Source organism: Castor canadensis, chromosome 9 (genome assembly GCF_047511655.1).
Source record: "Castor canadensis chromosome 9, mCasCan1.hap1v2, whole genome shotgun sequence".
NCBI lineage: Eukaryota > Metazoa > Chordata > Mammalia > Rodentia > Castoridae > Castor > Castor canadensis.
This window is the reverse complement of record NC_133394.1, coordinates 14,794,081-14,821,707: the sequence shown is the minus strand read 5'-3', so window position 1 is coordinate 14,821,707 and position 27,627 is coordinate 14,794,081. Positions and strand designations below refer to the sequence as shown.

At 36.8% G+C, this 27,627-nt stretch overlaps 1 protein-coding gene and 1 non-coding gene across 9 annotated transcripts in view; both read left to right on the top strand.

The window, feature by feature from the left end:
- Positions 1 to 27,627, top strand: part of Slc10a7 (solute carrier family 10 member 7) — a 241,641-nt gene that overhangs the window by 44,738 nt on the left and 169,276 nt on the right. For 6 of the 8 annotated variants that reach the window (XM_074041244.1, XM_074041242.1, XM_020172460.2 and 3 more), the window contains exon 5: positions 22,732 to 22,770. The exons of 1 other annotated variant lie outside the window; for it this stretch is intronic. In XM_074041244.1, coding sequence (XP_073897345.1) covers positions 22,732 to 22,770 — 39 coding nt within the window. One more of the 8 variants, XM_074041248.1, reaches the window with a different exon arrangement.
- Positions 6,866 to 7,031, top strand: LOC141411275 (small Cajal body-specific RNA 1). Its single transcript, XR_012436070.1, has one exon.

Sequence of the window (27,627 nt, the reverse complement as noted above, 5' to 3'; positions counted from 1 at the left end):
AGTGAATTTTATTATAAAAAATGAACACTGAATATTTCAAGACTTGCCCATAACCTGCTGGCCTTCCTTCCTTCCTTCTTTCCACCTTAAACATATTTATTGTCTCTGTTTCCAAATTAATCATAAGTTTTCTGTCTCTATTTCTGGGTTCTTATTTGAAGAGGGAAGGTGCAGACACAGGGCAGACACAGGAAAGAGGCAGCAGCTACCAAGGACGATAACTTAAGTCTTCACAGGCAGTCCTTCCCACCCTCTCTAAGTGGGTCAGATGGTGGACCCATGCCCTGTAGCACTGGCCACCCCTGTGGTTTCACCCTCCTCAGCTGCATTTCTATCAGGATGTGACTACAGCAGCTTGTGGGTGCACTAGGCCCCATGTACCTCATACCACATGGGGCTGAGCTAATAAAGCGTTCCCAGCATCTCCCAGCAGTATGCTCTGGGTGAGATGCTGATGGGTAAAGGGCAGGGAGGAATGACTTAGAAGGAAACAAATTAATAAACAGAGCATTTTACCTTTATAACTAACTCCTGGCTGTCTCGCCAAATATATTAATGGTGCTGGTGCAGTCTGATCAGAAGAATTCCAAATTCTTCCTATCCCACCAGAAAGAATTCATGACAGAACAAGTGGGTGTAAAGGGAGTTTATTAAAAGTTAGGAAGGGAAAAACAAAGGGAAGCATGGTGAGGGGAGGGCCTAGGTGGACTCCTCCGGCTCAGAGAGCGTGTTTCTGCCCTTTAGGTGCTTCTAAAACCTGTGATAACCTATGGGAAGCAGTGGACCAGATGACTCACATTCAATAATCAATGAGTGCGGGGGCCATGGGCAGTTCCTGACCAGGTGAGGGTGGTCCGGACCGTCTCTGAGCAACCCACATGAGCCCCAAACTTTTCCTACTTTTAGCCTGCCTCATTACCACTTAATAATGTGTGATGATAACATAGCTAATAATAGCTAATTTTATTACACACTTGCTGTGTTACTGCTTTGTATGAATTGTCTCATTTAATTCTCCCACAATGTTGTAGGTAGATACTAAGATTTTACCCATTATTGAGATGAAGAAACAGAGATGAAACTTGCCTGGGGTTCTCTATTTAAACCTCGGTAAACTAAGCCTAGGGCCCTCCAGTGCCTGCATATCTCATGGCTGGTTTAGGTAGTAGGGTACAAACTAGAGCATCTCTCTTCTCCCACCTACCTCCTCCCATTCTTTGGTTTATGTCCTGTCTTAATCTGTTTTCTGTTGCTATAACTGAATACTATAGACTAGATAATTTATACAGAATTGGGACTTATTTAGCTTATGGCTCTGGAGGCTAAGAAATCCAGGTGCATGGTGCCTGCATCTGCTCAGCTTCTGGTGACAGTCTTCTTCCTTTATCACAACATGGCAGAGGGCATCACATGATGAGGCTGAACAAGTATGTCAGTGTGAGCTGAATTTACAACAAAGCCACTCCAGTAGCCTCTCAACCCCAATTTCTCTCAAAGGCCCAGCCTCTCAACAGTGCTGCACTGGATACCAAGTGTCTAGCCCATGAAGTCCGGGGAACACAGACAAACCATAGCATGTCTATATCTGTCTTTGGATAGGTGATTGTGTGGCCTTAGGCATAATGACATCACACAGAGGCTGGATCATGATAAATGAGTAAAAGGAAATGTGGTAAGAAGCACAGAAGGGTTCTTTTAACCCTACTTTTCAGGGTTGATCAAGTGTGGAGCTTGGCAATGGCGTTATCTAATATTGAAGATCTTAAGGGAAAAAGTAAGAGCTAGCTTAACTAGTCTTCCTTTTGCTACTAAAGTGTAGCTGTGCAGTTGAATGGAAACTGCTTAGTTAACAAGAAACTGATAGTGGCGGGGAATGAAAGGCAGAAATTGAATTTGTCTTGGTTTCCTTAAAGATGAGCCTAACTTTGGAGCTAACAGTCTGCTAAGGACGCAAACCACCCTGAGGATAAAAGCAGAAAATTACCAAAAGGAAACTTGGTACAGATGAGTACCCCTGCCTTTGCTTTATGACAAAGCCTGACACTGCCTGAGAAGACCCCAAAGTAAGTCAGGCTTTACCAAGCTCTTGGCTTTCTCAGAAAGAGCGCCAAGAGCCCAGCTATGAAACTCCTTAGAGCTTCCTATCCAAGGTTGACATCAGAGAGGAACTGACTTCTGAGGCCACCAACATCCCAGCAGCCTGTTTGAGAGGATTGTAGTTAAACTGAAAATAGTTCCTAAGCTTTTCTCCTAAGGTCTTTCCTTTCCTGAAATGATACCATCCTTTTACTTGACGAACACGGATTTCAGAATCAAATCTCAATTTCACTGACGGACATGGTGGCACAGGACTATCATCCCATCTACTCAGGAGGCAAAAGTAAGAGGATCACCATTTGAGGCCAATCCTGGGCCAAAGTTCAATACTGTATCTGAAAAGTAAACTGAAGCAAAAGGGAGTAGGGTCGTGGCTCAAGTGGTAGATCACCTGCTTAGCAAGTACCAACCCTGAGTTCAAACCCTAGTACCTCCCAAGAAAGAAGCTTTATTTCTCTTAACCACTTAACTTCTTTGAGCCTTATAGTTTGCATCTATGCAATGGAATAATATTTATCTCACGGCTAATTTAAGAATTAAACAAGATAACACTGTTGTCTGCAATATAGATGTTCAATGAATGTCAGCTTTTTCCTTCTGCTTATGCAATACAATTTAGAAGAAATGGCTAAATGAAAGAAATTAATCATTCCATTATAAATTCCTGGGTCAAAAATTTTTTTGTCTCCTGCGCTTACGGAATTGTATGCATCATCTCTCATTTCAGACTGTGAGTTACTGATCTAGCGAGAAAGAAATGAAATTCAGTTGGGTTCATAAAACCTCTTGGAAGTCAGTTTTAAAACTGCACTGCAGCTAGGTTAAGTGGGAGGCAAGCGGGGCCTCTTCCAGGGGTTTTGGAGGTGAAGCGATTTTTTTTTTGTACTTGTAGCAGTGCTTTTACTCCTTCAATCCTCATTTCTAGTCCCTCAGGTTCCATGATAAAGTCTTCAGCACTGTACATTTTTATTAAACATCTTTTTTGGGGGGACTCCAATTTGCATTTCAGATAATATAACAAAATGTATGTGTTTCAAATATTCACTGCATAATTGTGATTAGAACATGTAATCCCTCAAAAGATGTTAATTGCAATTTAAATTCACACTGAATTTAATTAAGTGAGTTGGGGATTAGCAAGTAGATGTAAGGAGTAGTTAAGGGAATACATTTTTAAAAAAGCATCCACATTTTTTCCTAAAAAAAAAAGTAAACCTCTTTCTACATTAAGATTTGAAAGATGAAGGAAATATAGAAGAGAAGAGGAGGACATGGTAGAAAAAAACCTTCAATTGTCTAATCTTGAGTTTAATTTTTTTGAAGCCAATTGTGGTTAGAGAAGGAAGGCTGCTTTTCGTAACTTCTCATTTATATTCGTCAGAGTCTTTCACTACATGTTCACTCACTTGGTCTCTGATAAAGACTCCAGTTAAACTCAGGTGTCTCAGAACTGTAGAGAATGACTTGGTGGGAAGTGGCAAAAGAGATCTTCCCATCCACCTGCTGGCGAACGCTTCCATTTTCCAACCTCCTTGCCGAGGGGGCGCTTGAATAATTAGATTTAACAGGAACTTAGTGCGGAGGCAGTCCATGTTCAAGCATTGCTTTTCTGTGAAGACTTCTATGTATTAATGGAAAGAGAGAGTAGCTACGGAAGGAATCCAAAGGTCTTATTTTTTCTAACATAATAGAATGCTAAAACTTGAGATTTAGGGCTTTAAATACTGCTAGGCAGGCATATCTTCCAGTTATTTGGAGAACAAAGTCTTTAAATTAAAATTATTTGATGTTTTGTCTAAAAGGAGTTTTTCAAAGGCTAACAGGATACCATTATGCCTATAAATCTTGTTTTCATTCATAAATTGTCTTAGGAATAAGTTTTAGATCGGGGTTCAATTTTTAGGTAATCTAAACAAGTTTTAAAAGCAAAGTATTATTTTTACTTTTGTCAATTTTAAATTTTCCTGTGTGCTTAGAAGTGGGAAATATCAACTTCATACACTTGTTCTGAATGAGTCATATCATGAATGTGGTGTACAAATTTCTGGAGAGAGAGAGAAAAAGAGAGTAAGCAAGCGAGAGAAATGGAGAGAGATACAGAGAGACACACACAGAGAGAATATGAGTGAATGTATTTTAGTTCTCCACATTGACTGCGTAATACTTTCTCAAACTCTATAAATGGCAAATTTAAAAAATTTTCAAAGCTCCTATTTCCAGTGTGGGGAAAAGGAAATGTTTCTCTCTCTTTTTCCCTCCCCCACCTTGTCTATAGTTTATCCTGTTATACTAAAATAAATCCTTGCTAAAACTTTAAAAAAAATTTTCAAAGCCTTAAAATGCTGCTTTTAGTGGAATTATTTCCTTTGAAGATTCAGATGGGAAGTTCTGCCTTTGTTTCATGACAAATTGAGTAACCTTAAAAAAGAATCATGAAGCTGAGTTTTATATCTGGAACAGAGTTCTTTATCTTTCTATTACAAGAAGTAGGTAAAAAAATTGCATTTTTAAATTAGTAAATAATAAACACTGTTTTAGAAGAAATCAAAATTGTTTATACCTGAGATGCTACCTGTGGCTTTAAGTATTGACACACTCATCCATTTTGCTAGTGATCTGGCATCATTCCACATAAACATTTTTATTTGTTTGCAATTTATTTTCCTCAGAAATGACTACTTTAATAATGACTGAGGTGCTTTCTTTTCCTCACAATGTACAGTTACTGTTCCCAACGAACTGACTTTTTTGCTTTTGGGTTGGTTCACACTGTCATTAGCATAATTTTTGACCAATGATGTATCAAGAGAAAGGCTAACCATTCACTCACTGTCCTAAACCACATTGCATTATGATAAACCTTAGTTAAATACAACATTCCACAGTGACAGTATAAGATTGTATGTTCTTGTAAGGTTAAAAAATTTTTTAATCACAAAAGCATTATGTCCTCCTAATGGATAATCTAGAAATTAAGAACAAAGACATGACCTGACCTCCCTAGTCAGACAGCCATATTCATTTTTATGTGTATTTCCCCCAACCATTTTATCTGTACATCGCTTAGTAAAATAAGATCACACACATTCTTTTGTCATCCTGTTTGTCCACTTAACAATATATTGTAAACATTTTTTGTAGCATTCTACAATATTCTTTTTTGTAGTCTGTTTCAAGTATGGATGTACAACGATTTTTAGTTCTGGACATTTCTAACTGTTTTGTTATTAAAAAGCTAATGATGGTTCTTTTAACTAAGTCTTTTGTTGGATTCATACGATTTTCTTAGATGAGTTATTAGAAGTGGAGTTGCTGGATCAAGGGGCATAGGTAAACATTTTTAAGACTAATTAAGACATTGATGCCTACCACACTCCCAGCAAGGTTAGAAAAGGGTGTGGAGTTACCTTTTCCCTGAACTCCCACCAATCACACATGCACATTATTATTTTTAAAAATTCTTGCTCATAAGGTAATTCTCTCCCCATGTTACCGTATTTTCTCCTTTCAATGAAGCTAGTCCATATTGTAAAGTTGAATAGTTTATATATTTTATAGAAATGTATCTTTCATAAATACTTTTATTTATGCCTCCCCCATTTCTCTTGCTTACATGTTAGAGTAAAATCTAGAAGCAGCATTTCAGAAGTTGCTCTATTGCTCTCTTCTACACCATCCACAAGCAACACGCATTGTAGCTGTTGAATGCGTTGTTTAACTAGATCTGTAACCATGTTACAAATGGTGCCTGTAGAAGGACCAGGGGACAAGACCTTTCAGCTGTTGTGTTATTTTTTTTTTTTAATCACATTTTAAGATCTTGGAGACTCTGAACTTCTATAAGAACATTTGGGCTATTGTTATTACAGTGAAGCCTTCTGAGAGTATCTTCTCAGGCCATTTTTTTAGAGAAAGTCACTTACAAATATAAAACGTTTGACCAGAAGAAAGCCTCAGGTTGTCAGAGTTACTTAAAAACCATTGTTCAGCTGGGCCTCTTTATTAAATCATCTCTTGGCAGTCCATTAGTTGTGGTGCTACAGCGATTGCATGTCCCACTAAGCTAATATTCCTTCAATCACTAACAGAAGGATACCCTTAATAAAAATTTGAAGTCGATTTAGTGCTTCGCTGCTTGCTGACTAGTGTTTTACTTTTTTTGTGTGTCTGTACAATTTCCATGCTGGGTATTTTTGATATTCATATATATGTATATATATATTATATATATATATCTTATCTACGTAGTATATTAAATAAAGATTAATGGCCTGGAGAAGGAGCTCTGCCTTGTAATTCTCACTCAGCCACTATCAAGACATTCCATGATCCTGAGCAAGTCGCTTCCCACACTAGGCTGCTGTCCAATCCCTACATCTACAGTTAGGAAGTTGGGAAGATGTTCTCTAATACTTCTTCCTGGATTGCTTGATTATGTGTAGAAAATGTATATTACATCTTGCGGAGTCTAAGTTTGAAGCTTCTTTTTAAACCTCAGCTGTGACTTTCTAGGGCATAAGCATCGTTGCTATATCCTGTGCCCTTTAAGAATTTGAATACCTATAATGAAAACAAGAGAAGATCCCCATATTCAGTGGCACAATAAAGTTCACTTAAGCTCAATTAGCTTTTAGAAAAAGGGGTGTCAGAATGGCCGAGTGGACTAAGGCACCAGACTGAAGCTCTGCTTCCTTGCGTTGGGGATTCTGGTCTCTGAATGGTGGCATAGGTTCAAACCCCACTTCTGACTTCTGACACATTGCTTCTTCAGCATATGATAACTGGCCAAGCTATCTACTCCATAGCCTGTGTCAAAAGCTTGTGCTATGTTGTGATAGCTGGGTTGAAGAAATGCAATATTAAAAAAAAAGCCATGAGTCTTTTAAGCCCAGTGTGTAAAGACATACTCTGAGTTATAACTCATAGCCACAACTAGATTTTAAAAAAAAGTAGAAAAGAAAATCAACATTTTGTAGTCATTACTGAGAAATATATTTAATTATTCTTTATTTACTAAAAAATGAAATTTTGAATTAGGAAAGTGAGCTTATTTTATCATTCACTTAGCAAAATTCAGATTTTAACTAATAAGTCATAGAATGAATGAAGGAAAAATCAAGTGGTGTTTTGGGGGAATGGGGATCAGCGTGATTTTCCTAAGAAAATTATATGGTAACTTGATACCACAACTGTCGCTCCTGTTTCCTTTTGCAACAAAATCATAAAGACACAAATTTGCAAAAAGAATGAAGTAGTCATCAGTCTCCACAGGTGCTTTCATTTACAAAGGTATTCTGGCCAGGTGCTGGTGGCTCACGCCTGTAAGCTTGCGTACTCTAGAGGCAGAGATCTGGAGGACCGCGTTTTGAAGCCAGTCTGGGCAAATAGTGCACAAGACCCTATCTCGAAAAACCTCAGCACACACACACACACACACACACACACACACACACACACACACACTGCTGGCGGAGTGGCTCAAGTGATAAAGTACTTACCTAACAAGTGTGAGGCCCTGAGTTCAAACTCCAGTATCGCCAAAAAAATTATTCTGATCGTATTTATGTATGTATGTATGTATGTATGTATTTATTTTACAGTGCTAGGTGTTAGTCTTTTTGGTTTTAGCTTGTTTTTCAGATAGGGTCTCTTGCTTTTGCCCAGGCTAGCCCCAATAATAATCTTCTTCTTTCTGCCTCATGAGTAGCTAGCTCTTTTTTCAATGTCAGATATAGACATAGAGTATTTAAGTATCCACGTTGTGTTATTTTTGAAAATAATGACTTCAAAAGACATTCTTACAAATCTCGGGCAAAGTCCTGAAGTATAATCTTAGGGAGTAAGTATAAATGGTAACTCTGTGGTTTTCATTCATTCATAATTTTTATTAAGTAAAGCTTACCATCTATTTTTTGAAATTTTCTGTGTAAATCTCAAAACCAAATAAATATGAAAAAGCTAATGCCACATAATTATATTTTACCTTTTTTGGTGACTTTAATTTTTTTTTCAGATTTAAAAAGTGAGATTGGAGGATATGTAGTTTACAAACAGTGAAACTCACCCTTTTAGCTTATATAGTATGATTAATTTTAGAAAATATGTAAAGTTATATGAACACTACCACAGTCAAGATATGGAACTTTTCTCTCCAGGCAAAAAATTCTTTATTGCCTCTTTCCCCTTCCTCTATCTGCACTCCTTGCAGATGGCTAGTGGTCTGGTTTCTACATGTTTAAACTTTTCCAAAATATTATGTGGTGCATAACCATTGCTTTTGTCTTCTCTTATTTACTGTGCTTCTGATACTCTTCCATATTGTGTCATGAGTCAGTGGTTTATTACTTTTCGTTGCTGAGTAGTATTCTATGGTACAGATGTATCATGATTTCTTTATCCAGTCTACATTGACCATCATTTGGGTAGTTCCTAGCTTTGAGCTATTACAAATCCCATTTGAATACAGGTCTGTGTAAATAGATAAATGTCTGTCTCTGGTAAACACCAAGCAGTGGGATGGCCAGATCACATGGTTAAATATATGTGTAATTTTGAAAGGAACTGCCATACTGTTTTCCACAGTGACTGTAATTTTGGATCCTTATCAGCAGTGTCAAAGAGTTCTAGGTCCACATCCTCATCAAAACCGAACTGTCAGTTTCTTTTTGAGTTTTAGCTCTTCTAGTAGGTACACATGGGTACCACACTGTAATTTTAATTGGTATTTTTGTACCAACTAATGATGTTGAACATCTTTTGCAGGTATTCATTTACTACCCGCCCCTTTTGTGCTACTGAGGCTCCAACTTAGGTCTTGTGCATGCCAGACAAGCACTCTACCACTGAGCTTCACCTCCATGCCCATCTCTCTTATTTAGTGGAGCATGTGTTTAAATCATTGGCCAAATTTTAAAAGAATTGGATTTTTTTCTTAATTAGATGTCAGAGCTTTGTAAAAGGAAAAATATATTCTTTATACAAGTGCTTCATCAGAGACAGATTTTGCAAATATATTCTCTTGGCAAGTAACTGCTTTTTCCTTTTGTTAATAGTGTCTTTGAAGGAAAGATGTTTTAAATTATGATGAGGTATAATTTCTTAAAGTTTTAAGGTGTATTATTTTTGTATCCAATCTGAGAAATGTTGTAACTCAAAGTCTCAAAGATTTTTCTTTGGTGGTCTTCTAGAAGTTTTTTAGATTTAGCTTTTACATTTCAGTCTGTGATCCATTCCAGCTTTTTGTATGTAGTATGAGGTGAGCATCAAAGTTAATTTTTTATTTTGGTGGTAATGGGAATTGAACTCAGGGCCTCCTACTTGACAGGCCAGGGATCTACCACTGAGTCATGCCCCCAGCCCTCAAGGCTAATTTCTGTGGTTTTGCTTTTTTGTTTGTTCATTTTAATTTGCACATGGATGTTCAATTATCACATATTGAAAGTCTCCCCACTGAATTACCCTATCACCCTTTCAAAAAAAATCAGTTTACCACATCTACTGTTCCATTGATCTGTACATCTGTCCTTAAGCCAGCACTGCACCTTTTATATTAGATGTTGAAATCAAATCTTCTGACTATGAGTATAATGAGTCTTCTAACTTTGTTCTTTTTTTCAAGAAAAATGTCATGAATAATAAGTAAATGAATGTAATTTATTTTTAAAATAAATTTTTTGGTCATCCAGTGAATTTCTACTAATTTTTTTCAGAGATCTTGATTGAGGTTACATTGGCTCTATAGACCTACGTGGAAAGATTTGACACGTTAATATCGAGCATCCCAATCCATGTCTCTTTATTTAAGTCTTTAAAAATGGTTGTCATTGATATTTTGCAGGTTTTAGCATATAAAAGTGCACCTATTTTGTCAATATGATACGTTTCATGTCTTAGATGTTATTTGTAAACAGTATTTTTATTAATTTCATTTAAAATTGTTCCTTGTTAGTGCACAGAAATGCATTGATTTTCTTTGCATGTAGACCTTATATTCTGTAATCCTGAAAAGCACTTATTTTTGCTGGGGGAGGGGAGGATGATGAAATTTATGAATAAAGACAGATTTACTTTTTATTCTTTTCCAATTTGTATGTATGCCTTCATTTTTTTTTCTTATATTATTACATGCCTAGGACTTTTAGGCTATCAGACTGAATTAACAGAGCTTTAAAGTTCAATATTGCATAAAAAGTAAATGCAGGTTACAATCTAGGAAACCCCAAAGTCCAAAATTTAGCAGCCCAGAGGTAGACTGTTACAGATTGGCTCAAATAGCAAAACTGGGAGAGTTGTTTCACCTTCACAATGATTGGGTATAGCATATGGGATTTCCGGATGGCAGGGAATTGGCTAATAGTCATTCTTATTATTTTTGGAAGGCAACTTAAATTTCATGTGTGATTGTCAGGTATATATGAGAGTCATCCCAAGTTAAGTTTCACGCTCATTTGCATATTAAGCAAGGTTAATATCCTGCTTGATCTACTTGAGGAACTTTTTAGTCCTGGACTTCATTTCATTTCACCTTAATGCTAAGGTTGTCTAGGAGTAGCAGTGAAAGCACACACGGTAACTTTGTTTCTAGTTTAAGAACATTCAGTCTTTCACCCTTAACTATGGTATTCATTTTTGATAAAGATGTCCTTTATCAGGTCAAGGAAAGTATCAATTCTACTTTTCTCAGTTTTTAATAATGAATATATGTTGAATTTTGCCATAAATTTTTTCTGCATCTATAGAAATGACCATGTTATTTTTTCTTTTATAATCCCTTAATACATTGTATTGCCTTGCTTTTCAAATCAAGCATTCCTGAAATAAACCACACTTGTTCATGAAGTATTTTTTACAAATTACTAGGTTCAGTTGCTTCAGATCTTACAAGTAGTTTTGTGTCTGTCCACATGTATGAGAATTACTGTTTTGCAGTTTGCTTATGATGTTTTAATCTGGTATTGGCATCAGGGTAATGTTGGTGTCATAAGATGATCTGGCAAATTTTCCTTCCTCTTGTATTATCTGCATGAGTTTTCACAGGTTAATATTATTTCCTCTTGAAATGTGAGGTAGAACTCACAAATGAAGTCATTCAGTCCTGTATATTTTGGGAGCACTTTTAACCACACAATCAGTTTCTTCCATGTAAAGTGGGCTACTTAAATCATGTATTTTTTTTGAAGCTTTAGTAGTTATATCCTTTAAGGAATTCGTCCATTTCGTCTAAGTTGTCAAATTTGGGGCACAGTGTTGTTTCTAATGTTCTCATCTGTTAAATATCTGAAGCATTTTAGGAGGTCCACTCTTTCACTCCTGACATTGGTAATTTCTATCTTCTCTTTTTTCCCCTAAGAACAGAAATGAGCAAACTATGGCTTACAGGCCAAATCAGGTTTGCCCAGTGCCTTTGTGTGGTAAGTGAGTGAAGAATGCTTTTTACATTTGTCATTAAGACTGGGGAAAAAAAGCCAAAATAGGAATAAAACTTCACGACGTGAAAATTAAAAGAAAGTCAAATTTTAGTGTCTCTTGATGGATAAATTTTTATTAGAAGATAGCCATGCTCATAGTTTATATGCTAGCTGTGGCTACTTTTGCACTTTACCACAAAGTTGAGCATTTTGTGCTCATTTAGGTCACAAAGCGTAAGAATTATATGACTGTTGTATAATAATAAAAAAAAAATGTATCCAGTTTTTGTCCAGGTTCTTGGCACAGAGTTCAGAAACCTTTGGTATTTGGTCAGTGATAGGAGTGCCTTTGTTATGCTAAAGAGGTGACTCTTGGTGAGTCCCTAGATAGCTTCAGGATGGAGGCCTGTCACCAGGAAGTTTAAGTCTATGTATAGCAGGTTGGAACTTTCAGCTACCTGATCTCCAGGTAGAGGAGTGGCTGGAGACCGAGTTCACTCATGTGATCAATGATTTAATCAATTAAGACTACATAACGAAATTGCAACTAAAACTTTCTGGACATAAAAGCTCACTGTTGCTTTCTGGTTGGTAGGCACATTGATGTTCTCTGACTCTACCGGGAGAGGGCCTGGAAGCTCTATATGTGTATCCCTTCTAATGAAATTGTTAAGTGTAGCACTTTCAGTGAGCTCTATGAGTTATTCTAGTGGATTATTAAACCTAAGGGAGTCAAGAACCCTAGAACTTGTAAACAGTTGGTCAGCAGTGTGCATAGCTTAGGACTCCTGAAGTACAGCTGATGCATACAGTATGGACAGTCTTGTGGGGTAATGAGCCTGTAACTTGTGGAGTTGGACAAATTCTGGGTTATTTGCATCAGAATTGTATTGTAGTATACCCAACTGGTGTTAGAACATTTGCATTAAAACAGAACAGTGACACTTTACGGGTAATACAATCACCAGTGCTCCTTCTGTAGAGGTATCCATTTAATTGATCATTTCCCAGAGAACCAGTGTTTGCTTTCATTGGTTTAGTCTGTTATTTTTAACGTTATTTCATTAGTTTCTGCTCATACCTTTATTGTTTTCTTCCTGTGCTTATTTTGTATTTAATTTGCTTCTTTTTCTAATTTCTTATACTTTTGGAATTATGCCATGTTTACCATCTTAGTGTATAGTGACATCGTGTCTATAGTTTGGTTATGGTGGGAATATTCACACCATGGAAGTCAGTAGCTGTGGCAAACTGGTATTCCTCTCCTCATCTCGAGAGCCCGTTGTTCAACACTTACTAGTTTGTTATTATGATGGCAATAACACTGCTCTTTTCAAATTGTCTCAGAGGACCCAACATGAAAAAAATAATACCACATGAAAAGTTAAATAAGAGAAGGGAAGAATTTACTAGTGACAGATGTGATTTAAAACGTAGATTTTGAATCCAAAACTCTTAAAAGAAATTGTGCAGCCTTTGATTCTGAAGACCCATTATTTGTTGGTGGTTTCAATGTCATCTTTTTTTTTGAGGAAAAGTGCCTGGATTAGATGATTCGTAGAGTCTGTTGCAGCTCTGTGATTCTGTGGTAAGTTATTTCCCAGAAGATGGTAGCAAAGCTATTTTATTGCTAATGAAAAGCTGATGAGAGAGTTATTGCTGAGGGATTGATCCATTGCCCTCTTAAGAAGCTCTGAGATTCCCAAACCTAATGGATGGAAAAGCACAGAAATAACAGTTAGGAAGCTAGAATCTAAAATTTGTAAGAAACATTAGCTGCTATGACATAGGTTGTCACTTATGTTTTGTGGACGTACTCCTGAACAAGGTGTTAGAGACTTCTTGGCCAGTTTCTTGGCTTAGTTCATGTGTGGGATTAAATAGAGCTTCCATTAATTGATCAGAAATGCTTGCTGTATATCACTAGGAGATATTGGAAAGTCCATTCTAAAGGAAATTTTAGTAGTTAATTGCTAGGTGCTGTAATTTTTTTGATAACCTAGTGTAACCTCTGTCTTCTAGTCCTAAACTCTGACTTGGTATATTATGAGAGCCTGGCTTACAAATTTGCTTAATAAATTTGTGCTCAGTGAATGATTAATTAGTATTTCTTTATTCCTTTTTTGGCAGAGGTAGAAAATTGAAAAGATTAAGAAAAATTAAGCTTAAGAAATATTGAGAAATTGGCATTTTAAAAAATGTCATGTCAAGTCCTATGTAACATTTTAAGTAAGTTTGTTCAGCTTCATCTTGGATATTTAAGCAATCTTAATAAGCTAGAAATGAATAAATGGTGTGTATTTTTCAATTTAAGAGTTGATGTTCTGAGTTACACCCACAGCTGCTGCTCTGAAAGTCAGAGGTAGTACAGCAAAGATTCCAGGTAGTTTCCTTTTTGTTTTATCCTCACTCCATTCAATTTTTAGTCAGACATTGATTGAGCACCTAATTATTATCTTCGGTTTGCCTAAAGATTGAAAAGAGAACCTCTAAAACTCTAATTGTGCTTAATATCCAACACTTAACTGTATGACATTTTCTACAAAATAAACAATCACTGGAAAAACCTTGAGAATCAAGGAAAAGCACAAAGGGAAAAGATGTCCATACTCCCATTACCCCACATAACCTCTGTTAGTATATTGGCATCTACCTTTTCTTTCCGTTGTATGTGTGTAAATGTCTGCTTAAGCTAATACGTGACGCAGACAATGTGTGTATAACAGAGGTGCGGGGATTGTCTGGAGATGACTTCTGTTCTGGCTTTGCTGCTACCCAACTTGACCTTGGGAAAGACCTTTTGCCTCTCTGGAGTTCTGTTTCTTGATTACAAAGGAATTGTCACAGGATCTAAGGACCCTTTCTACTTGAATATTCTGATTTCATTGAAATTGAACACCTTTGAAAACTGAGATTTCAGGAGGATGAAATCAAGGCATTTGAACAAGTCCATTTTCATCTCAATTGTAAAGGAGATTTAAAAGTCTTGAGCTAGTTTAAGTATTTCTTGTTAATGTCATTATTAACCAGTTACTTAAAGAAACAATTTCTCCAGGAACTAGATCCATAGTACTTATCTGAGCTGATAAATATGTTTTTAGGAAAATGTAAAAGTAACTCTTTTAAGCTTAGTATGTTACTAGAAATAAGAAATACAGAATCTTCACTATTTTAAGTACATCGTATTTTATCAAAAAAGAAAAAAGCATACCAAGGAGAAAAGCAAAGCAACTGTGTTATTTGATTCTTTTTGCACCTCAGGAAAATTGATTTTGCTCTCTCTCTCCTGCCTTGTGCATTTTGTGAAAATGTACATTGGTATGCAAGAACTATTGCCTATCAGGCACCAAAGCTTTAAAAGTGTTAAAAGGTGTCTGGTTTGTCTTGGAAGGGTCAGTTTGCACATTAAACGATTTTTGTTGAATAGTTAAGATGTTCTTTTCCTCGTACCATTTTGTGCTAGGATTTTTTTGTATGCGTTTTAACGGTTATTTAAGAGTCCCCATGTGCTTAGAAAGGAATCTGAATATATGTGCCTTTAAAAAAAAAAAAAGCCTCAGCACAATGTAGGTTATTCCATCAATACCGTCCAATGACTGGGAGCTGTACTTGGAACAATATGTAAAAATACAGCTTGTGAAAGATTTCCTTTATTAACTGTCATCTTCCGCAGAATATATGTTCAAATAAACGTTGTGTAATAACTAAATTTGAGATTAATAGGCCCCTTAAGAAACAGCGAAGTCATTCAGAATAGTCAGTGAAAAATAGGCTGCAAGACTGTAACATGCACATATTGTCCTGCTTACGTGCTCTCTCTGGTGTCATTCCCATTTGTCACTGTCGGCCAGCTCTGTTCTCATTAAAACACTCTTGCACAAAAGCAACTTAATTTTCTTAAGAGGAGAGGACACCTGATTCGATTTAGCACCTAGAAACAGTAACTTGAATATATTTTTTCCTTGCCTGAATTGAGATGAATAGTCACAAACAAGAATAGCAATCCCCATTCACTTTAAGATTAAGAACATTAAATATTTTTTGCACCATGGTATCAAGAAATGGGCCTGTAGAAATAGGCAGGAAAAGCAGCTTACTCTTGGAGAAGCTGCTCGATGTCAAAATTTACTCTGAAGTTAGAGATGTATAAAATACATAAATGTATACACAATTCTGTTAATTCCTATACCAAATTTAGTAAAAGAATTAGCTTATTTAAAAATTAATCTTTCTTTAAATTGGTGAATGCCTTGTAATAGTGCTGTAGTCTTCACTTAGATTTCTTTGTTGAAAAGACATATTCAATACTCTACTTTTTTTAGCCATTGATGCTTAAAATATACAATTATGCACATAAATGCAATCAAATCAAAACTCTTCCTTTAATTTTAAAACTCAAATTTTAATTGATATCCTGTATATTTCCTTTTCTGTAGTATGGTTCAATAATACTTAAACATGACATACAAATACATAACTCAAATTTTATTCCTTATGAGAGTCATACAGTGAAAATGGGGGTAGTTAAGTAGTCAGTAATAAAACTAGCAACTTAGTTGGTAATGCAAGAAGTATAGTTAACTTTTAAAACACATAGACATGACTTTCCTTCTTTTTTTTTTTTGTTAACCTTTGTATAGCACTTTAAAAAATACCTTACAAATACCTTCCAAGTAAAATGTGCTTTGTGTTCCCATATTTGAGTGAGTGAAGGTCAACGATTAGAATTCAGTCCTGATGTTTTAGTCTTTGTGTGCTTTTCAAACTGAATCTATGCTTAGGAAATAAATATTAAGACCAGTTCTCCTTCCTGTGAATCAGAGGCTAGCTAGATTGGAGTCTGACTTCACATCCTTGAGGATCTTAGCCAGGCTAAGGTGATTTGGTTCTGGTTTCTACCAATAGTCAATCGAGCAATAGTCAGTTTTCTTTTCCTTACTTTGCAGTGATGCCATAGGCAATGAAAGCAAGAGATTGTGCAAAATAAAACTTTATACACCTATTCAGATTTATATCTTAAAGGAAGCACTTCGTGACTTATAAACCTGCTCCATTAATCCTTTATTGTTTTCTGCCCAGTTAAGAACATGATTGTGTCACTTAGGCTTCAAGTAATAGAAAAGCAAACTAAAAGAGGCATATTTTTCTCACATCCCAGAGTTCCTGGAGGTCGGGCTGCTGGCATTTGTTCAGTGGCTTGGTGACATCAGAGTGGCTGTCTCTACACTGCCCTTTATAGATGCAGGATAGCTTTCACTGCTTTAAGTAGGAAGGAAGGCAAGGGGGTGCAGAAACTAACCTTCCAGGCTCCTACCATCAGTGAACCTTAGTTTATACCTCTTGGGCCAGAGCTTTGCTAAATGGCAGCCCCTCACTTTTCCTTTTTCGTTTGTGTTTGAAAAGCTGTTTCCTTTCTTGAAGGCATAAAGATGGCTTCATATTTTCTTCCAAAAGCGTTAAAGGTCTTTAATCTATCTCATGTTTCTTTTGCTTTAATATATGTAAGAAATTCAGTTGTTTCCCCCTTTTCACTGCTGGGTAATGGTACTCTGGTCACATAGTACTTTATTGTAAGTCTCTTCAGTGGGGGTGTAGTTTTATCCCGGAATGAATTCACTTTGTTTTAAGTCATCAAATTGACCCAAAACAGAAGTTTGGCATTTGTTTTTTCAGGGTCCCAGGATCCTCTAAAGAGCTATTGGGACCCCCATCTCCTTCTTTCTGTTTTTGCTTCCCGGCCTCCATGAAATGGGCATCTGTTCTCCACCATGCCTTCCCCGCCATGATTTTCTGCCTCACCACAGGCCCCAAAGCAAAAGAGCCAGCTGAAACTTCTGAAATCATGAGTCAAAACAAATCTTTTCTTTAAGTTGTTTATCTCAGGCATTTTGTCACAGTGATGAAAAGTTGACAGCACACTCCTTGTTGCACAGGTTAAGGAGAGGGTCCTTTTGGTTCTTTATTTTTATTTTACTTTTTTCCCTTTATCTCAAAACCTGAAACTGAAAGCTAGCAGTCAGTCAGACAGTCATGTGTTGTTATGACCCTGGAATGGAACCTTCTTTGATTCTTTAGGGTACACTCCAGTCATATCCTAAGTCATATCCCTCTGTCTTTTGTTGCTGGAGGTCTCTTCTTGGGCATGGTCTATCAAAATGAGTCAAGCACAAAGCCAGTCCCCTGAGGCATCTTTGTGGCTTATGTAGAATTGACAGAACTTCCTACCATCACAGAATTGAAGTATAAATGTCTACCCTCTCTCCTTGCCCTACCAACGTGGACTGTTCTGAGCAGACTCCCATCTTTGCTGCTCTTTGTCAGGAAGCAAGAACCCGTTTCCAGTTTACTTGTGCACCTTCCCTAGCTCTGCTACCCAAATCTAAATAATGCACTGTGATGTTGTTAAGAACTCTTAGAGCATGTACCCTCTGCTCCTATGGCAGCCAAGCATGGGATGTGGTCCCTCAGGAAACAGCCAGCATGGGAAGGAGATGCCATTCTTGCTTCTTTGCAGTTTCTCTTACCTCTATTGTTGGTTTGTTTGTAGATAGCACTCCCACCTCCAAATTGGGAGGTATGGTGAACAGATGAGTTTTGTCTCCAAAAGGCGGAGAAAAAGTGAAAACATTACTTCCAGGAGTTTCTTTTTCTCAGTCTTCTCTGTAGTTTCTAGTCCTTGCATACATATACATAAGGGGAGAGAGCGGGGGCGGGGGCAGTTTTGACATCTTTTTTATAAGTAATGAGTCATGAGTCTGGTATCTTACTTTTGAATAGTGGGGTACTTGCCATAGATTCTCCTTTTCTTAGAACATTATTAGAAATTCTGAGACACACATAAATGTCCTACTTCAACATTCTGATAAACGTTTTCACATACTTTGACTGAGAATCATGGTATTTAATACCAGAAACCAGAAGTTTCATAAATTAACTTGTAATAAATCATTCATACTCAGTGTAAATATTGAATTTTATTTTTTATTTAGTAGACTCATAAGGGAAGGTAAAAGAGAACCAGTATTAAGAACATTTTTGATATAATGTCATGAGAAGACTTGGGTAGGACCTAGCAGTGTTCATGTATTTGAAATGCGTTCTCAAAAGGAACTAGACATGTTTATATAATTCTGGAGCATAGCACATGGTCAGTGCACCACACTTACAGAAAGTTGTGGGTTTCAGGCTTACTGTAAAGTTGAACTTCATAATATTCAGTAATAGAGATGCTTTTGTGAGTTAGACATCTCTCAATCTCCATTGTTTCCAGGTTTTTAATTTTTTTACCTTTTTATTTAAATAATTACAAGTGGATTATGAAGAGACTAATTTGTTATTGAACTTGTTCAGTTTTTCCCAAATAAAGATATGCTGTGCAATATATAATGAAACATAAGTAAAAAAACCTTATATTGTATGCAATTGCAACTGTTATCTAAATGTGTGTCATATGATAGAGACCAGTCTTCTCAGTATTAAACACAACTACAATATGAACATTTTCCAGTTATCATTGATGTAATTATCCATCAAATATGATGACTTTAATATATAGACTTTGTAGACAGACTTTGTGAGTTAATAAGGAAAATGGTGTGTGGGACATTCAGTTAACACAGAAGAAGTATGTGTTGTTTCCTTCTTTCATTCTTTGATTTGGTAACATTTATAAAACGCACACTATGAGCCAGGTGCTATTCTAGGTACTAAGGGTATGACCTTGAACAAATTAGACAGGCTTCTTATTGTAGTGGAGCATTGGTGGTGGGAGGGATGGGTTTTGAAATTATCGTTTCTTGCAAAAGAAATAACTGTCTTAGTCAGCATTGTGTTACTGTGACAAAATACCTGAGACAAACCTCTTAAAAGGAGGAAAGAATTATTTTGGCTCATGGTTTCAGTCCATGGTTGTTTGGCCTTGTTGCTTTGAGCCTGTGGCAACACAGTACCTCATGGCAGGAGCATGTGTGGCAGGGGAAGCTGTTCACTTCATGTTAGCCAAGAGAGAGGAAGAGGTGTAGGGGTTCTGAGCACTAACTTCTTCCCACTAGGCCCCACGTAGTACCATAGACTGGTGACCAAGCCTCCAACACGTGGGCTTTTTTTTTTTTAGACAGTATCTCAAAAAAATGGTTCTGGCCGGCCTTGAACTTACTATGTAGCCCATCTTAGCCTCAGACTCATGATCCTCCTGCCACTGCCTCCTGAGTGCTGGGCTTACAGGCATTTGCTACCATGCCCAGTAACACATGAACCTTTGAAGGGCTCTCCAAATCTAAACTATAGCAGTAACAAACATAAAGTTTGAGTTAAGAACCAGGGGACTGTCCCAGGCATGGCATTCAGAAGGCAGAAAAGAAGAAATTCATATCCCAGTGAACTGGTGGTCTAACCCAAGGATCCTACTTTCAGAAAAGATTATCTGTGGTGGCTTATGTTTGATTTCAGTTCATGAATCCTGTGTTCACTATAGTCATGCTTGTTTTAATATAAAAACAAGAGTGGGGTTTTTTGTTTGTTTGTTTTCATAACCAAATATTTGCCTTGCTATTGATGCTCCCAGAAAATGCCACCATTCATCCTGCAGTTTGCCGGTACAGTGGTATATGCCTCAAAGGGTGCTCAACCTCCAGCTTGTGTGCCACACGTAAGAGACATCACTAATATGCAAAGTAGGAATTGAAGTCTTAATTTTAGTTGAAAATAAAGCATTACATTTTTAACACAAAGGGGTTCAAAAAGCAAATCATAAGTGGCTCAGTATCTCCCTGCCCCAATAGTCCTTGTTGAAATATAAAAAGATAACATGTTAAAGAAAATTAAAAAGCCAAAACAGGCTTTTGCTTGGTTGTGGTGCTAAGTATCAGATTCAGTCTTCTGTGTCTGTTAATCTTTGGATTCTGTCAAACATAGAATAATTTAGCAGGAGAGGTAGACTCTGGACATTGCAGGAGCTCTTCCACATTTCTGTAATTCAATTAATAAATGTTCGGATGAGCTTCATTACATTCCTTCCTTAGAAGATCTTTGACTAGTGGGGCAGTAAGCATGTAAATAGGTCATTTCAATACAGCATGATAAGTGCTGTGTTAGAGATAAGCTCTGTGTGTTCTAGAGCAGGCGTGGGGACAGTCAGTCCACCTGTAACTGTAGATGTGGGCGATGATAAGCTGTGTGAGGGGGAGGTGATTGAAGAGTTGCAAGGATGATGTCCACGCTGAGTTGCTAAGGTAAGTGAGACTGACCCAGGTAGACAAGAGGAGAAGGCAATTCAGGCCAGGGAGCAGAGAGAGAAAAAAAATAGGATGACAGATATGGGGAGAACTAGAAGTAGTTTAATGTTTTCGGAATATAAAATTTGAGACAGGGAATGAGATTGACAGAGATGTTTCTGGAGGGCCTCGTCTACCATGGTAAGGAGCAGGGAATCCCTCCTTAAGTCAAAAGACATGCGTGTCTTTTATGTAACAATAAAATACTCTGAAATCTTTAGCGTCACTCTTTGAAACTCCAGAAAAAATGATTCTTTCATGTGCTAAAGCTGAAGAGTTGAGCCAACTATTAGCTTACCTGTTGCTGTTGAGCCCAATGTCCTTGGTTCAGTGTCTGAGCTCACCTGTCCTCAGAGCACCCAGATAGTTCTTTAAATGCTAGGCACATCTACTCATCATTTAGTATAAGGTTTGTAAGAAGCCCTGAATGAATTTTGTAAGGGAGGAGTTTAAAGACAAAGGCCTCCTTCCTTTACTAAAAAGAGAGATAGGTCTGGAAAACATAAAATAAATAGGCCAAGACATCAAGAATGTATGGGAGGAAGTACATTTTTGTAAGAAGGAAGGTAGTGTTCCCTGTTGACCTTACCACAACTCGCTTACTTATACCCTTTTATTTTTCTCCATACATAAAACTTTCCTGTGATCATCCATAGTGGAATTCCAGGAAGCAGGGTTAAGTATGTGCTATAGTTTACAACTGTCATGTATAATGTTTTATTTAGCTGAATCCCCCCCCCCCATCTTTCCCAATACAACACAGAACACCATATGTCATTGTCCCTGTCGAGAAGCAAATGTTTCCCTGGTCTGTGACTGTGCCTGTGTTTATGCCACAGAGGAGCTGTGTCCAGTGCCATCTTTTATTGATAGGGCCAGCAAAGGAGAAATCTAATGAAATTATCAAAGCTTTGAATTAATTATGAACTGGAAGAGGAGAGCCAAGCTCTCTGGAGCCAGGGATCTCATTACCCATTCACTCTCATTGCATCCTCTTCTGGAGCAGAAGGCATTTCAGCTACAGCTCTTAGCCTGGCTTTGGACTTTATTCAAACTCACTAAACTGACATCCACTTTTCACTAGTGTGGCTGCTAATATCCATGATGATTAATTTAATTCTGTTCTGGATCTGCCGGAGATGTAAATAGGTTTTCTCTACCTCTCCTTTTGCTTTTTCCTAATTTTTTTCCTTTCTCCTCTTTTCTTTCATCAAATTGGATGTTATACAAGTTTTTCTCCTTTTTGTGTAATGTGAAAGCTTTCAGGACTGTGGTGTAGCTTCATGGAATGTAGTAATTGGTTTAAAATTAAGAGCTATGTTACCTCATGGATGTCTAGGTAAGCACAAAGTCAAATATTTCTTCTCTGAATTTTGAGCACCAAATTGAAGTGTTTCTTGATTGTTTCTACCTGAGAAATAATGGTATAGGGACAGCTGTCCTTATCTTACCTGCATTGTTCAGGTTGCTAAAGTGTGTTATATGGTAATAGCAGCTCTCACCTGCTGGTCATAGTTCATAGCACTTATGTTCACTCGTGGGGAGCAATTAATGTGTGCCTTATAATTCTCTTTTTTGTTCTCTCAGTAATATGAATTGTTTTGATGAGTAAATCAATCTCTGATTGTTCTAGGTCTAGCAGCAGAATCAATACCAACAAGATTTTGATTTACTCTTGGTGATGATCCTTTTGGTCCTGTCAGGCAGGTCCAAGGCATCTCCTGGCCAGCCTTGTCTGCCTGCGTTGGAGACCCATTATTTATGAATTCCTAAACTATAGCTCATCTATCCTAGAAACTAGAGGCCAATGGCAATTTTTAAAGCAGTGGCTAACTTTGCCTTGTAGGGTTAATGTTTTAAGGTTTGGAATAGTAGGGGAGGGGAGAATGGTAATCTTTGCTTCTCTTATGTCTCTTTACTTTCAGTGAGTTTTTCCCCATTTATTTTCTCTGTAGGCAGCTGCGATATTTAATTCAGCCTTTGGAAGCTTTTTGGTAAGTAAACATGGCTTAATTTTGCCTATTAAAACTTTTGTTGTAATATTGTTTGTATGAAAGAGTTAGTAGAATTTGGACTTTTTTTTTTTTACTTTTTGGTTAAATATAAAAGTTCTTGAATTTTTTCATGTGCCCATAATCATAACCTGAGGAAAATTAGTTAATGAATAAGACAAATGTTGTCTTACAATATATTTTGGAGGCTTAGGTTTATTATTCCATTCAATGGATTCAAAGAATCAATTAAAACATTGTGTGTCTCCTTATAGAGGTTATGTCAATATATTGATCATTTAATGAGGTCGTTTAGATTACTATTATTTTGTGTTCTGGGACTGGGGTTTTGAAAAGGAAATGTGACCCAGCTGGTCAAAGGAAGTGCTAATTTACTTCTTGGCATGTCATTTATTTTGTATATTTTACTGTCCTAGAAGCTACTGTCTTGGATATTTCTGAGAAATCTCTGTAAAAAAACTTTGACATAGGATATAACTACTGAGTAATCTATAAGAAAATGTAGTATTTTTAGAGCTTCAAAAGTATGTTAACTTTCATAAGCAGAATCACTATCACTATAAAAGTATTATTTTAGCATTTTAATTATTATTTTTTAAATAGATGGTATCACAGAGATTGATTTGTGTTATAAAAGAATGAGAAACTGAATTTCTTCTTAGAAGTGTTACTTGCTCCCTAAAACTTTACTAAATTCATGAAAATAAGGTAGAACATTATAGTTTTAGATGCATAACTCATTAATCAATATACAGTATAGTGATTTACGAGTAATTGAGAATAAAATCAGTGGGCTGTAAACTGGTTCATGAATCCAGGTAAAACACCTATTATGCTGGTTAGAATACTGTTTATGTCACTTATTACTCCACTGTATGTATTTAACTGTAGTTAAAGCTTTTAAACACATTGTTACACAATGTTAATTCCGTATAGTGCTACACAACTTTTAATGTATATAGCCTTACCAAACTGTTAAGGATGTAACTGCTGTAAAAAATATGCTTAGGGTATATCCTATTTTTAAATAGGATATGATGTTTATTTTGGTAATGTGTATTATTAGGTTTAGAAGAGAGTAATAAAGTCCATTTTATAATGTCTTGGACTACTTAGTTTAGACTCAGCAATATTTTGCAAAGTCATTATTTCATGTGTTGGAGTATCATTCTCTATGTTACCCAATTGTTTAGCAGAATAATATCTGTAAAATACCATTTTGCTGGTTTTATATGGTTTGAAATCATACACATCCACTACAAGGCCTGGTTTCTTAAGTCGGGTTTCTTACTCTTGAAAATATCAATGATAATTGAGAAAATAAAATGCAGATAATTGTCCAAGTGGCTGAAGCAAAGTACACCTTCTGTCCACTGGAGAACCAGCTCACTAGGTAGAGTCTGAGGTTTGTGCTGACTGTGGGAGCCTTTCATGATCTTTTTCTACCAAGCCCAGATCATGCTGGGAATGGAACCCAGGGCCCTTGCACATGCTAGGCACCGAACTCTACCACCAAGTCACACCCCTAGCCCAATCCAGGAGCTCTGTAGCATTTTTATTCTGCTTCTTCAACTCTCAGTTGTGCATTCTCATTCCTTCATGTTTTGCTCTTTTTCCTTTCTTCATGTTTTTCTTACTTAACTCAGTTAATCAAAAGTATTTTGATCTCCTGTGCACAAAGACAGTTGTCTAGTAGCTATCGAGGGTGCAAAGAAATATAAGATAGGTCCCACTAGGTTGAGGAGGTGATACACAGTATAAGAAATACAATGTCAAAGTTAACAGGCTGAACAAAAGATGTTACAGGAGATTTATGATTGTCAATTACAGCACAGGCACCATGCACCCTAAATTCAAATGTCCGACAAAAGGGATTTCTCCGTGCTGGGCCTTGTACAAGGGTAGGACTTAGGCAGCAGGAGAGGAACTGGCATGAGCAGTGGCAGGGAGGCAGAAGGGTTTTTTCCCATTTCCTTTCCTTTTTCTTTCCTAAGGTTGAAAATTACCAAACAAGGTTTGAAAATGAAAATTGCGATTAGGCCTCTTGTACTCCAGCATTAGAAGAAAAGTAATTCTATTTCTTTTTCTTTTTCCCTTCCTCTTCAACCTAGTTACAGCAAACCTAGGATTATGAAATATGTGTGGGTCTAAACTGTATCAGAATTGGGTTCACCCTCCTTGACAGCACCACTCCCCCATAATAGTGACTTATAGAGGAAAAAGACTCATTTCTCTGTTATACAAATCTGGAGAGAAGCTGTCCAAGTATGGCACAGTGACTTGCTGGTCTCTCATGGGACAAGATTCTTATCTTTCTCCTCTGCCATCCATAGTCTGCAGCTTCCTTCCTCAAGGTTTCTATATGGGCCAAGATTGCTGCTGGAGCTCCAGCCAAAACATCTAGATTGCAAGGCAAGGTAGTGGGAAAGGAAAGAAGAGTTCCCTAAAAGCTAAATCTTCTTTATAAAAAGTAGCATTCCTTGAGTCTCAGCAGTATACTTGCACCGATATTGAAGAATTTAGTCATAGGATTATATGTAGCCACTGGAAAGGTTAGGAAGTGTGGTGCTTTGCCAGGAGCTAACACTTAGATTTCTGTTACCAAGATAGAGGAGAATGGACAAGGGGCAGCAAGGACTTTCTGAACATGAGGATTTCACAGCAATTTTGAGTAATGGGATTAATTTCCCCTGAATCATGTGCAAAAGCTTCAGGGGCAAGTTGTGCTTGAGGTGGGATTTGGAAGAGGACTTCTTTTACAGAAGGGAAATTCTAAATTGCACACCATCATATTTAATTTTGTTATTCCTAGAGGATGATGTTGTAGTCATATGGAAATTTTCATTATGAAGAAAATTTGTGGTTTCTGAAATCAGATTGTCTGGGTTTGAATCCTCGCTTTACTTAACAGTAGTTTAACCAAATAACCTTCCTTTACATAACACAGGGTAATAAGAGTATGTAAGTGTAGAATTGTGAGAAGATTAAAGGGGACGATCTATATAATATGATTGTATGTCGTGGCAGAAACAGCTTGAGCTGAAATGTAGGTCTAGATGTTGGTCAAAGCTCTGCCATGAGGTCTTTTGTGTGACTGTGCACATCCATTAAATGAAAAAATTGCTCATCTCTGACTAAACTCTGTTGATTCAATGATTATTCTCTGATTATGAGTGACCATTCCTTTTATATCTGCATAATAAGATCCAAAAAGGAAACTTATTTTGGATTACCTTAAAACTTTGAACAAAAGATTTTTACTAGAAGAACTTTTGGGGAAAAGTGTGGGGGCATTCTTGTTGATTTCAGGCATCGGGGCATATTAAATAAAACACTGTACATATTTATAGCCAGTGTAATAATGTCCCAGGTCTAATTAAAACACAGTGATTTTAAAAACTAATTGTTACAGATAACTGGTTTTTTTTTAATGTAGCTAGACTGCTAATAACTAATGATAGATGAATTCAATTTACATAAATTTCAGACCAAGAGAATATTTTTAAATCATGTCACAGAGGACTGCTTTATGTTAAGAAGTTAATGTTATTATCTCCTCCTCTCATTTAAATTGTTCCGTTTACAGTAATTGTGGAGCATAATAAGTGATTTGAGATTTCCTTCTTGATGAGGTTTTAATAAATTTTGAAAGCTAAGTGCACCCTGAATAACTAAGATGATATCAAAATGTGTATACATTTATTTTCCTATAAGCCACGTATTTCAAGTTGTATGAGCCATGTATTTCAAGTTCATTCATTTTGCTTGTTACTTCCTTATCAGAAGGTTTGTTTGTTTTTAGATTTGGCAACTTTCTGAAAAAAATCCAAATTGAAAATTCCTTTAATTTCAAAAGATTCAACTATGTTGAAAAGATTTCCCAAACTCAATTTATATTACATGGGTTGTTCTTCATAATATAATCTTCAGGAATTATAGGTTGAAGTTTAAAAAGAAAAGATAGAACCTTTCCTTTTTAGACTTGTCAGCCTAATTTTACAATTTTTGGTCACTCCTAATCTTCAAGGCAAACCATAGTAAGTGACAGAGTTGGTCATGCCAGTTGAGTTCCTGGTGACTGTGTCATATAGCATTACAGCAACTCACAGCAACACAAACATCAGAATTTCTCAAGCAGCAGCAAAAAGTTAGAGGAAAAGTAAAATCGTCTTTGTGAATGCTTAACATGGAATCTCTGCTTTCTTTCCAAATATCTTCACTTAAAGTGTCAAGAAATGAGTTTCTTTCACATAATTATTCTTTTTAAAAATGCTGATTGCTAGAACTGGTAGGAGCTGTTCTTTCCATGCAAAATCAAGGTTTCAAAAGAACTCCTAGTCTTGAAATGAAGAGTGAGCCAGCATACAGTTTTCCTCCCTCACTCAATTGTTCTCTTCTCCTCTTTACTTTGCCTGCCCACTGCCCCGTACAGTCCAGCTTTATAGAAAGAGTTGAATTGTTAACTGTTTTTACCAAAGTTACTGGAAGAAAAGAAATCCCAAACACTAATGCCATGTTTTAGTGACCTTCTTTCAGTCTTCATTTTCCATTCAAAAATATACTTAGGAATATTTAAAACAGCAGAAAGGAAGCATACTGCCTTTCTTGCTCATTGGTTTCTGTGTGACACGGCAAGAATGTCAAATGTTAACCAAAAGGGGAAACAGGCAGTTCTAGACAAGACTCGATTGTAGTTTGCTTTCTCTCCCTCCCTCCCCCAACTCCTTTCTCTGTGTGTATATGTGTATGTATGTGTGTGCTGTGTGTGTGTGTATGACAGGGTCTGGCTTTGTAGCCCAGGTCGACCTGGAATTTACAATCCTCCTGCCTCTGCCTCTG